Source organism: Lithobates pipiens, unplaced genomic scaffold, assembly GCF_037356315.1.
Source record: "Lithobates pipiens isolate NorthernLeopardFrog02 unplaced genomic scaffold, aLitPip1_a1.2 Scaffold_13, whole genome shotgun sequence".
Lineage (NCBI taxonomy): Eukaryota > Metazoa > Chordata > Amphibia > Anura > Ranidae > Lithobates > Lithobates pipiens.
The window spans coordinates 205,218,240-205,231,061 of record NW_027507718.1 but is presented as its reverse complement, the minus strand read 5'-3'; the positions used below and the strand labels follow the sequence as shown (position 1 = coordinate 205,231,061).

At 42.5% G+C, this 12,822-nt stretch overlaps 1 protein-coding gene across 2 annotated transcripts in view; it reads right to left on the bottom strand.

Annotated features, from left to right (window-relative positions):
• LIN54 (lin-54 DREAM MuvB core complex component) overlaps positions 1-12,822 on the bottom strand; it is a 95,952-nt gene that overhangs the window by 24,611 nt on the left and 58,519 nt on the right. For both annotated transcript variants that reach the window (XM_077476144.1, XM_077476145.1), the window contains 3 exons: positions 10,064-10,261; positions 7,108-7,199; positions 4,036-4,107 (listed from right to left, as the gene is read on the bottom strand). In XM_077476144.1, the coding sequence (XP_077332270.1) occupies positions 4,036-4,107; positions 7,108-7,199; positions 10,064-10,261 (362 nt within the window). The remainder of the gene's footprint in view (positions 1-4,035; positions 4,108-7,107; positions 7,200-10,063; positions 10,262-12,822) is intronic.

Here is a 12,822-nt window from a genome sequence, read left to right as displayed (position 1 = left end):
CCCACCAAAGCAAGGAGAGCTGTACTTACCAGACCTGCAGAGCTGGGATACATTCCATCACAAACCCACCCTCCGATCAGTACGGGGTGGCTGCTGGCCCAGCACACGGACACAGACATCAGTAGCCCAGTCATATGTGTGCCCTGGAGCATTAACGCTCACCGACCACCTCTGAATCTGAAGCCTGTAGTGGACGACCCAACGCGGAGCTCTGGTCTGCACACACTCGCTGGCCAGGCTGGGGAGACTACAAGATAAGAGTATCCAACCTGTCACCCAGCCGGCTGTTGATAGCAGATCACAGCATTTTTAAACTTGCGCAAAAAGCAAAGCTTCTGCAGAAAAAACATGGACCAAATGGGCCAGTCAGGGTTCCTAGGTCCTTGTTCACCAGGCAAAATAAAACTGAAGCTGCAAGGCAGGTTGGGGGGTTGTTACCTAAGGGACCACCCCTTGGACGGAACTAGAAGTTCTGAGTTTTTTTTATTACCTGTTATGCCTAGTCCTCTCCTAAAGGTGGCGTAACAACCCAATGGTTTAAAGAGAGGTGCTGTGTCAGTCGGTGAATATAAGAGAAAGAAAGAAAGACTTTCCCATATCCAGCATCTGCGTGCATATTCATCATTCCAGAACCGACCTGCTCCTGGGAGTATGAGCAAGTCCAAGGACTCATGATGGTCATCATATACTGACAGATACACAATTGAAGAGCTTTTGAGTAAAACTAGGAATAAGGGATGGAAGCAAAGGGAAGTTACTATCTTTCTACCAGTACGCCTAAATTACTATTTTGAGAACCAAGCCTAAAAACTCCAGATGTTGTGTGGTAACCAAACACTAAAAATTGAACCTTTCCAGGACCTATACCATCTACTGGATATTTGACATCAGCTTCTGAGTCAATTGCTCCAAGAGAGGCAGGTCCATCCAGATAACCCGCAATGGGAATATTCAGGTGCACACCAACCCCAGAACCAGAGTCAATAACACATTCTAGGGGGGGTTGGTGATAGGATGAAAGTTAACACCACAAGAAAGTGGCATCTTCCACTGCGAACTGCAAAAAACCCTTGATGAGGCCAGAAAATCAAGATGTGTATATAAGCAACCTTGATATCCACTGATACCAATAAATTCCCTCAGATGAGGCAAACCAAGCACCAACCGGGTGAATTCCCTCCTGAATTTTGTGCTTTCAGGTATTTGTTGTGACTTTTGAAGCTTGATAGGCCAGACATCTTTGTTTGGCCTGGGAACTGTAAACAAGCTGGAAGAGAAGCCATAAGCCATCAACCTTTCCAAAGATGCAAGAAAACCTTTTTTTGTGGTTCCACATATGCCTTTGTGGAATAAGTGTGGAGGGGGAAAGCAGGGAAACTGTCCGAGGCTTGCTGCTTACAAAAGGAACTCTTCTTGGATTCTGAAGGCATCACAAGTTTCTGACCTGTCACCCTTCACCAAATTCTTCAGTGTGAAGAGAATGCTTTTTGCTTTTCCCAACAGGCATCCAAGTATGGTCCAAACAAGCGTTTGCCCTCAAAGAAAATCCTCTCAATGTACTTCCTGCAGAGAAGTACCGCTGACAGAAATTTGAGCCATACAATCCTGCTTATGTGAAAAGACATTGTACCCAACCAAGAAAGCTGCCTTCTGAAATTTTCAAAGGCATTTACTGAGAAACTAAATGCTCTTGAAAAATCTTCCAGGAACTGCCATACAGCAGGAGCTCCTGGATTCAATACTTTGAAACAAAGCATATGCTTTGAGGGATTGGCACAATTCCATTGCATCCACTGCAGCCTGCAGAGCCACTCCTACCAGACAGAAGCACACCTTAAATAAGGGACCTCGGGATCATCAGGGTCTTTTATTCAAGTGGGAAGTAGCCAGGTCAACAACCATAGGACCCCGTCTCTTGTAAAATGCCTCCTCAATCAGGTATTGTTAAGTAAATTGCTTCCTCTGTCTCCCCAGGTTAGCCAAATCGGCATACGTTAAGTCCTGCAAGTGAGGGTGCACTGGGAAGGATTTGGGTTCTTTGGTGGCTACCAAGACTCAAACCAGGTAACTTTTAGAGGAGAAAGTCCAGAAGTGGCAACATCAAGTTAGTATACACCACATTCACCAGGAAGTCCACCGTGGTAATCTGTGTCAGAGATAGCCCTGGAACTTGAAAATTCCTCCTGGGAAGAGTCATCTATAGAGGATACCTGATCCTCTACAGCTTACGCCTCTGACGATCCTCTGATGCATCATCCTCCCGCTTGCATCCCAGGCATTCCAAACCAGTGAGAACCAGATAAGGGCAGGCATTCAGAGTTAATCTAACCCTTAGAGGAGGTGTTACAGGGAGAACTGTGCAGGGGGTCCTCCCTACCTGATCGAAGGGATTAGGAATCACACCCAAATTTTCCTTCCCCCAGACGTTTTGCCTGTGCAAGGCCATTGCCTGCTAAGGTTTTATTGGCTTTCAATACCCTATAGAGGAGTGGCCTCCAAGCTAAAAGTGACAGCCCGAACCAAAACTCCTAAGTGGCAAGTGACCCCAATGCAGACAAGAGACTACCCTGGAGATTGTGCTCATAGGACCCAATGCCAACCGGCAACATTACAGGCCGTCCTAGTTCATCTGTAGACACATATATCACCTAAGGACACAAGCTAAAAAATTTGGTTTAGCTGATCTAGGAAGGAATTCCTGCCTTGTTTGGCCAGTGTCCAATCACCTCAAAGCAGCAGCACAACCCAAGTGGTCACAATAATGAAGTGCCCTGTGTCCTGTAATGTATGAGTAAAAAAAAAAACTATTTTACATGTGTAGCTCAGTGTACATTCTAAAGCATATTGCAAGAAAGAAGGTAAGAGGCCATAGGGGAAAAAAAAAGACCCAGGGGTTTATGTATAAAGCATTCGCTGAGCCATATGACAAACAGCCACACAAATTTGCCCTATTTTCTGTATTTGTAGTTCAGATATCATCAGCATGATCTAGTGGCCATAATTCTTTTTTTTCCTTAGAAAATGTTCAATCAGGAAACAAAATCATATTGTGGCCACTAGATGGCAATGATGGTATAGGAACCACACAATAGAAGTATGGCAATTTTTGTCACATTCATCACATCTACAAAACAAATGTTTTATACAATAGCTAAAAATAAAAACATGAAAATGAGCACAGGAGGCATAATTTACAGTTAATGTGACTACCAGCAAGAACGAGTCCTTACATTTAAAGAGCACCTGTCAATTCAGATCCATCATGGCAGCGCCCGTTAGAGGGCATCCACTCACCTGTTGCCGCCACTTCTCTCAGCTTGTTGTGTCACTGCCGCATCACCAGCCCTCCCATTAAAGTGAATGGGATTGTTGGTGAGGAGCCACTGCGGGACAGAGATGACAGTTGCTCTTTAAAAATTATGATTTAAATTAAGTCTTTTTACTAGTGATTAAAATCATGATTTAAAACAAATCTACCTTGGTAAAAAAATGTTAAAAAATAAATAAAACATCACTGTGCCAGAAGTTGGGCTTAACACACTTACAGAACTTAAAGTAGGGGCATCATCAGTTATAAGTAAATACTCTGAACCCCATTTATAACAGGCACCATCTCATAAGACACGACAATGTTTTACTCAACAACACACTTGCATTTATGACTCATTCATAAACTACTGACTGCAGTGTCCCCTGAAATGTTCTCTGCAGAATGTTGCAAAGCAACTGGATAGATTGAGAGGGCAGTCAAATTACTGACAGATCATGACTTGAATCTCCTCCTCATGGATTATTTTATCCATTTGAATGAAGCTTTGCTTTCTTTGGAATCCTAAAGCAAATGACTAAGCACATTTGTAAAGCATAGTGCTGTCCCTTGTATAGGCGTCGCAGCACTGCCATAAGCCTGCCTTATAAACAAATCCCTGTGTTTTGTTTTCTTATAAAATACGATATACATATCTCGTTTGCACAAAATATGCAATATATGAAAATCAGCAGCTTCTGAACGAGTACAAAGACTAAAGTACTTACAGTTTCAGGCACAATGACTTCGTACAATTACATGGCTTTCTTGGGCGACTTGTTGATTCTGAAGAAATTATGCTATGAAGGTGAAAGACAAGAAATAACATACTTTTAAATTACTCAGCTTTTAAGCTAAACCACAAAGATACATTTATCCTCAAAACCCTCACTGTGCAATGGGAATGTAAACAAGATCAAAGCAAATCTTCTAATAAGTTAACCACTTCAGCCTCCACAAAGTACCAGTAGATTGCCAGGTTGAAGGGGTATATATAACAAGATGATGCCTGCAGCTACAGGTACCATTCTGATAGCTTATTTTTTATTTATTTTTTCAGCCGGCTTTGCTCTTTCATGTAAAATGTAATCCTGGAGTCTTATTATCCTTTGGATTTCTTTTACAAGAGGTGGAATGACCCCCCCCCCTTCTTCCAGGTTCTGCTGGCTTACCATAGAGATGACAAGGGACCAGAAATGTCCCCGATCATTTCTAGGGTCTAAGCAACTGAAAGTGATGAGTATCTTGCCATTTCCTGTTTCGGTTTAATGTAAACAGACCGTTATCAGCCTGTGAAAGCACTGTATAAAACCAATCTTAAAAGTATCAGATCAAACCAAGGGCAAAGGAGAGATTCTGGGTCTAATAGACCCCAGATCTCTCAGTATAAAGTACCTGTCAATGCCCATGATATCATGACCATGGATGTTGTTCATCCCCTGCAATAGCAATGTGGATAAAACATTTTTTAGATACAGTGTAAAAATAAAAATAATAATAAAATAATTTTTTAAAGCGCCCTTGTCCCCCTGCGCAAAAGTAAAACGCACACATATAAACAGCGATCTGGCGATCACATCACACATATGAGGCATCACCGCCAACATCAGAGTGCGAACAATAATTCTAGCACCAGGCTTTCTGTGTAAAATCTAAAATGGTAACTTGTAAAGGCTTTTAAAGTGTTGCCTACAGATAATTTAATGTACCGTAGTTTGATGCCGCTCCACGGTCATACAAAATTTTAAAGCGTGACATGTTTGGTATGTATTTACTTGGCATAACATCTTTTATATTTTACCAAAAAGTTTGGTATTATAATGTGTATGTGTGCACTAAAATTCATTAAAGTAGTATTAATGCCAAAATAAAACATTATATTGCAGCTTACCAATTCTTAGGCTCCATGTACACTGGCCTACATTTACTGCCGCTGCGGGGAAAAAAAAAGCAAAAATGCGGCAAAATCTATTCTTACACGTTCAGTAGAGGGAGATCGAAGCTCACCTAAACGCAGCAGCTCCTAAACTCTGCTAAAAGCCTATGTGTACATGGACACATAGGCTTTTATGGAATTGAGGTTAGGGATAGCTTTGGCAAACAAACACTAAAAGCTCCTAAACAAAAGTTTAGCAGCTGCCAGTGTAGGCTAGTGTACAAAAAGCCTAAGATTTGATTGCCGATTTAGTTTCCTTTTTTTTAGGCTTTCTTCTATTTTCCTCTAGTGATCCAGCCAGCAAGTCTGTTTTTCAACAAAAAAGTTCTTCAGCAGAATGTATCAGTTTATGAGACATTTTACTAAACACTAGCAGGGGTAATTAAAATGATCAGTTTTTATTTATTCATGGAATACCTTTATCCCAAAAGGGAAAAAAAAAATAAAAAAACAGTTTGCTGTAACTGCTTATAAAGTGTGAGCTGGAGTTTTGGCTTCGATTTGTTAGTGGTTCTAAATCTGCTAGTACATCTAACACTACTCACCCACCCCAGACTAACAATGCTGCCATCTGCTTTGCCTCGTATGCTCATTCCTCCAGAGTTGTGTCTCACCAATTCTGCCCGGATCACCAGGGGAAAACAGCATGAAAAAAGAAAACTGATGCAGCCACCACATCTAATGACTGGTAAGCTGCAATATATTACATTTTTTGTTTTAGGCTTATTACCACTTTAAAGTATATTTTTTCCCCTAAAAAAATTGGGTTTGAAAAACCGCTGAGCAAATACCGCATGACATAAAAAATGTCAACACCCACCATTTTATTCTCTAGGGTCTCTGCTTAAAAAAATATATAACGTTTGAAGGTTCCAAATAATTTTCTAGCAAAAAAAAAAGGCTGATTTTTAGATATATGTGAGAAGTGTCAGAATTGGCGGGGGGGGGGGGGGGGGGGGGGAAATCGGGCGGCTGAAGTGGTTAAAGAAGTGCAAGAATCCTAAAAACAAAACATACATACTCACCTACATACTGTGGTGCAATGCTGCAGCTGTCCCACGCCAGCTCTAAGCCAGAGAATCACACGACTGCTGATCACTCAGTTCTCGGGTCCCCTCTAAGCAGAGAGTGGTGACTATCAGTCACCACTCCATGCTTGGCCCCTCTATCGCTCCCTGGAGCGCCAGGCAGGAGAGAGGGCGGCAGCAGATGGCTCAGGCTCTCTGTAGCGCACTTAGAGGCAGAAACAGCTGCCAGTCAGGAATCTGGGTGGATCCTGACATTGTTGGGATCCCTACAGAGTCTGTAAGGGCCCCTATTACACCATTTGACAGTAGGTTTTAGTCTGCTGTTGGCCGATTCTGGGTCGCGGGACAGCACAAGTGCAGTCCTGTGATCCACAAGAGAAATATGGTCAAAAGAGCTTTGGTCATATTTTTCTTTTAAGCAACTTAAGCCTTCAATGATCTTGGCCTCCCCCCTAATTCCAACAACAATGCCACAGATCTGTATAAGGGTATACAGATAAACTATAAGAAGCACTATCTGGCAGATGGTGTTATTAGGAAACTTCAGTTACTGAAGTTGCTTTTTGCAAAGCAATCCAGGATTTGGAGCTCTACAAAGTATATAAACATATACGCAGGCACTTTCAAGTGCTTCACATAATGGTTACCAATTTAGCAACCTTAACATAAATAAAAGATCCACTTTCAGCATTAGTTGATTAATTAACAGCAAAATATTCATAAAAACATACAAGTGTATATGCTACCTATTTTAGATCATAAAAGCTTGCTTATAGAATGTCCAATCCCTTAAAAATCTACCGGTTTAAAAATGACAAAACAAAAATTATACTCACCCATTTAGTGGTCCACGGGGCTGATTCTGTGAGCTCTGAGTAGCAGATAATCCTGCATTGCTTGCTATGGAAACATATGAAGACTGCTGCAACTGTACAAAGGCAACATAAAATTAACTGATATGTACAAGCAAAAGTTTTAAAAACTATACTTCACAGATTAGTAAATTATGCAGCTGAGCCATACAAACTTTTGTCAGTGAAAACACAAACAGGCTGTTACAGTTAATCCGTACTGAAACCACATAAGCAATGAGAAATCCAATACCCAACTTTGAAACTTTACAAACTATATACAATTGGTTGTTGTAACTTCTGCAGATGTTGTGGAACTAAATCTCAACATCCTAAAAACAACACAGGAAGTGAGAGGAATCTTCCTCATGGGGACAAAAAAAAAAATTCTAACCCTTCCCGGCTCTGAACAAACCCAAAGAAATGTTTTTTTTTTTTGCCAGCGCTGGGCTCCAATTATTTAATTAGACTGCATGAAAAGTTTGGTGGAATTGTAAACTCTTAGGGTCCTTTCACACGGGGCGGATCAGTTCTGATCCGCCCCGTGGATGTCCGTTTGCTCAGCGGGGATCACTCCGCCGATCCCCGCTGAGCAGGGAGATGACAGGTCTGTCTCCGCACACTGTGCAGGGACGGACCTGTCACAGCGCCGCTCTCCCCTATGGGAGATCGGATGACGACGGACCGCAGTGCCCGTCGTCATCCGATCCGATCCGCAGACGGATGGAAAAATAGCTTTTTCCTCCGTCACACTTTTTCGGATCGGAGCGGGTCGGATGTCAGCGGACATGTCACCGCTGACATCCGACGCTCCATAGAGCTCTATGGAGCACCCGTTCAGGTCCGCCTGAAAAACTGACAGGCGGGCCTGAACGGGACGTTAGTGTGAAAGGGGCCTTAAGTCACAAAATGTCATGCTATGGATTCTTTTAGGTGAATAGTGTCTATAATGCTTTACACAATGGAAGAACCAGTATCATCAAGCAAAGAAAGGATACAAATAAGATACATACCATGCTAAATATTAAAGTATGACTGCAGTGTCACTTTACATGGTGAACCTGAAGAAGAACTCCAGCCACAAGGTGTTTATTGCTGTATGTAGCTTCCATTTTGTTCTGGTGACCACAGGCAGTGAGGAAAATCTCCCTACAGTCACATATACTGCAATGAATCCTAAGGCCTCATGTAAACTGCTGCTGCTAAACGGACATTTAGGAGCAGTTGGGTGTTTTTTTCAACTGCCCCAGAACTCTCCTCTACGTTATCTTATCTGTCCATGTACACAGGGTCGTCTAGTCGTTTCTAGGCAGTTGAATTTAGAGGCATTTTTTGGAAGGCAAAAAAATGCATTAAGAACTTGAGTTTAAAGCGGGAGTCCGCGTTTTTTTTTTTTTTTTTTAAAAGCCAGCAGCTACAAATACTGCAGCTGCTGACTTTTAAAATAGTGACACTTACCTGTCCAGCGCACCCGCGATGTCGGCACCCGAAGCCGATCTCTCGATTGTCTCTCGGGTGCTGCCGCCGCCATCTTGGGTATGGGAATCAGGAAGTGGAGCCTTTCGGCTTCATTTCCCGGTTCCCTACTGCGCATGCGCGAGCCGCGCTGCGCAATAAGAATGGACCCGCTGCCTCTGGGATCTGTGTGTTTCCCAGCAGGCAGCGGGGGACTTTCGGAAAGGGGCGTAATGTACGTCCCTTTCCGCAGAGAGCTATCCCGGAAGTGGGTGCAGATACCTGTACTGTACAGGTACCTGCACCCCCCTCCCCCCTGAAAGGTGCCAATTGTGGCGCCGGAGGGGGGGGAGGGTTCCGATGAGCGGAAGGTCCACTTTAGGGTGGACCTCCGCTTTAAGGCATTTCAAGCTCTAAAACGTGTCTAAAAGCAGTAATTTTCATTTAGCCGCATTTTGTTTACAGGTGTTTTTCCATTTTTGCTGATTTGAAAAAAATATATATATTTATTTTTTTAACGATTCTAAAACACAACGCTACAAAACGCCGCTAAAGGCGGAATGTAAAAATGGCAAAACGGAGGGTTTAAACGTTGGTTACTTATCTGTCAAGTTTAGGAGAGGTTTTAAAAACACCCCGTGTACATGAAGCCCAACACTGTTTTTGTAATTTGCTTATTTAAAGCATGTTACCCCCAACATTACATATTCCTGATGTGAATCCACCAGCTGTGTGATGTCATCATGGAGGAGTGGAAGAGGACTCCAGTGGAAACCTGTGAACCTCTGGTGAACTCCATGCCCAAGAGGGTTAAGGCAGTGCTGGAAAATAACGGTGGCCACACAATATTGACACTTTGGGCATTTTCACTTAGGGGTGTGTCCACTTTTGTTGCCAGTGGTTTAGACATTATTGGCTGCATGTTGAGTTATTTTATTTTGAGGGGACTACAAATTCCCACTGTTATACAAGCTGTACACTCACTACTTTATATTGTAGCAAAGTGTCATTTCTTCAGTGTTATCACATAAGATATGATAAAATATTTACAAAAATGCGAGGGGTGTACTCACTTTTGCAAGATACTGTACAATATATATATACACACACACACACACACACACACACACACACACACACACACACACCTTTTAGAAACTGAATAGTTTTTTCTTTTCCTTTTTTACAAGCTAAGGTTTCACCCATAAGAATAGAACGCAACGTGCAAAAAGAGGCTTATTTACTAATTAAATACGTACAGGTAAAAAGGACAAAAATACACAGCTCCAGGACAGCCAGAAAAAGCGAAACATTAGTAATAGTTAATACGTAACAGTAATAATCCCACAATATGATAATGAATTTTCTATAGACAGTTGGGACAAAAGTACATTAAAGCCCTTAATATGTGGTATTTTTTAAGGGCTGAACATGAGCTGAGGCCCAGATTGGGAGAGGTTAAAGAGACCGTTTCCTAATAACTAACCTGAGTCACATATTGAGCGGGTAGAACGGCATAGCCAACGTTTCCAGTTCCTGGAGCAGGTGTCAGAACAGTACCTGGAGGAAGATTAGTGAGGTTGGGCTGAATTTGTGCCAATGGTGTAGCGGGCATGAGAAGTCGCTGCTGTGGTTGACTGGTGGTCACTATCTGTGAAGGTGCATTTATTGGTTTTGGGGCCACCTAAAAAGAGAAAGATATTAATAGGAACATATACACCACTAATAACCTTAGGTGGAAAATACTGAGTACTGGGGAATACTGACTACAGGGGACAGCGGCGACTTCGCTGGCTCCTGTGTCAGGTAAGTGACACATAATGAGCTACTATGCGATGCATAGTAGTCCATTATGCTTTACCTTTGCAGGGAAAAAAAGAGGAAGTAAACCCATCAGGGTTTACTTCCTCTTGAACTGTAGGCCAGCCTCAAGTCAACTTGGAGACTGGCATCAGCGATGAACCTTTCACCAAATTTTAAATAGTATTATTCAGGATTTATATAGCACCAGCAATTTATGCACCGCTTTAAAATATAAACTGTTTGTGTATTAATACAAGGTGATCAAATCCCCCCTTTTAAACACCTCATCGACAGAGACAATTAGCATGTTTTTGTTTTTTGTTTTTTTATTGCCCATGTACTTCCACTAGGCTCATTAGTTGCTGCAAACTTGCATTAGATCCACAATGTGAGCCTATAGTTAATATCAATGTCTAACTAGTAGAGACAGAGATATAAAACTTGTTAAAACAGAATGTTGGAGAACTAGAGAAAGTGCAGAGAAGGGCAATTAAATCAACCACTTCAATACTGGGCACTTTTACCCCCTTCCTGCCCAGACCAATTTTCAGCGCCGTCACACTTTGAATGACAATTGAGTGGTCGTGCTACACTGTCCCCACAAATAGAGCTAAACAAATAAAAAAAAAAAAAAAAATAGGATTTTTCCTACAGCTTACCTGTAAAATCCTTTTCTTGGTGTACATCACAGAACAAAGAGCAGCCATAGTAATTACTATCTGGGTTATATGCCACCTATAGGTGAATGGACACTGGCACATCTAAAAAAGACAAGTCCCCCTCCATATAACCCCTCCGGAAGTACCTCAGTTTTGTAGCAATGAATATCCCAGTAAATAGGGTAGGGACCTCTGTGTCCCGTGATGTACTCCAAGAAAAAGATTTTACAGGTAAGCTGTAGGAAAAATCATTTTTTCTTCATTGTACACAACAGGACACAGAGCAGCCATAGTAATTACTATCTGGGACGTCCCAAAACAATGCCCCTGAGGGGAGGGAGACACCATCATAGAAAATGCCACCAAAGAAGGACCTACTCTGCTTTTTGTAATACGCTCAGACCAAAGGCAGTATCTTCTACGTGATTGACATTGACCTGGTAAAAACCCTCTAGATGTATAAACAAAAACACCAAATAGTGGTCTTGTACACCTGGGCCACTGACATCCACTGATGGATGGGCCAAGATACTCCCACACCTGGTAACGAATCTCTCCCTAGAAAAAAAAAAAACTTTTTTGCCATTTAAACCATAGGCATCATTGATAAACTGCTAAATATTCAACCTAGATGCCACCTGCCCTTCCTGGGCTCTTCTGGCAGTTCAAACCAGGATTCCTGACTTATGCCGGCAACTCAAGTAGACCCTGAGCATCTGAACTACTTCTAGAGTAGGTAGCGATCTTTCTCCTGCCGACTGTGGCTAAAGAGAGAAATAAAAGGCAAGACACTGTCCCGATTCAAGTGAAAAACTAGAAACCACTTTAAGCAATAAAAATGGATGAGGACGCAACATTACCTTATAAGAATGGCTCCTTGCATGAAAGAGCCGCCAACTCTGACACTCCACTTAGTGAAGTGATCGCAACCAAAGAAGCCACCTTCTGAGATAAAAGCACCAACAGAATGCCCTGATAGGTTCAAAAAGTGGCCTCTGCCATAATTCAAGTCTCAAAGACACAAGAATGGCCTAACCGATGGGACTGTCCAAGTTACATGCTGTATAAGGAATGATACAAAAGGAGTAAGAAACAACGGCCCCTGGAAAAAAATGTGTAGGGACGAACTCTGACTCTCAACGGTACTTAAGGCCAAACTCCTTTCCTCTACCGATTAGAGAAAGAAAAAGAAAATCTCCCATCCACATATTTCTGCAGGTGCCACTTCCTGCCTTCACCCCAGGCAAAAAAATTAATTTCAAGTCCTGTAATTGAAGTTCCCGAAGCTGGCTTCCAGGGGCTCAACAGTGCTGAGATACAGAACTCAAGACCATCAGGTCCTGCTGGACTGGGAGTGTTCAAAAGGAGCAACCCCTGCAAGACTCGCTATGCCTGTGTGCCAAGCCCCCCATTGCTAATTCAGCCTACACCAATATCAGGGTTACCACCTTACGGATTCTTCGCAAAAGATGTGTCAGGATCCGAAACGGGGGGGAAAGGGAAAAAAATAAGGGAGAACCACAACTTAAGGTGTTACCAGTATATGTACCCTTATTGGCAGTCGAACTCTTGTCCTGGACACACCTGTCCCAAACTGTTGCAGAACTTGGAATCTAGTAGATTCCCCCTTGCCACTATCCTATACCTAGAATATGTATTGGCGATAGAGACAGCACTTGTAATGTCCCAGACAGAATGTGGTGCACCTCCCTGAGTCGCACGACCTCTGGTGCCACCCTGGTGGTTGATATATATATGCTTGCAGAGGCATTTTCAGATTGAA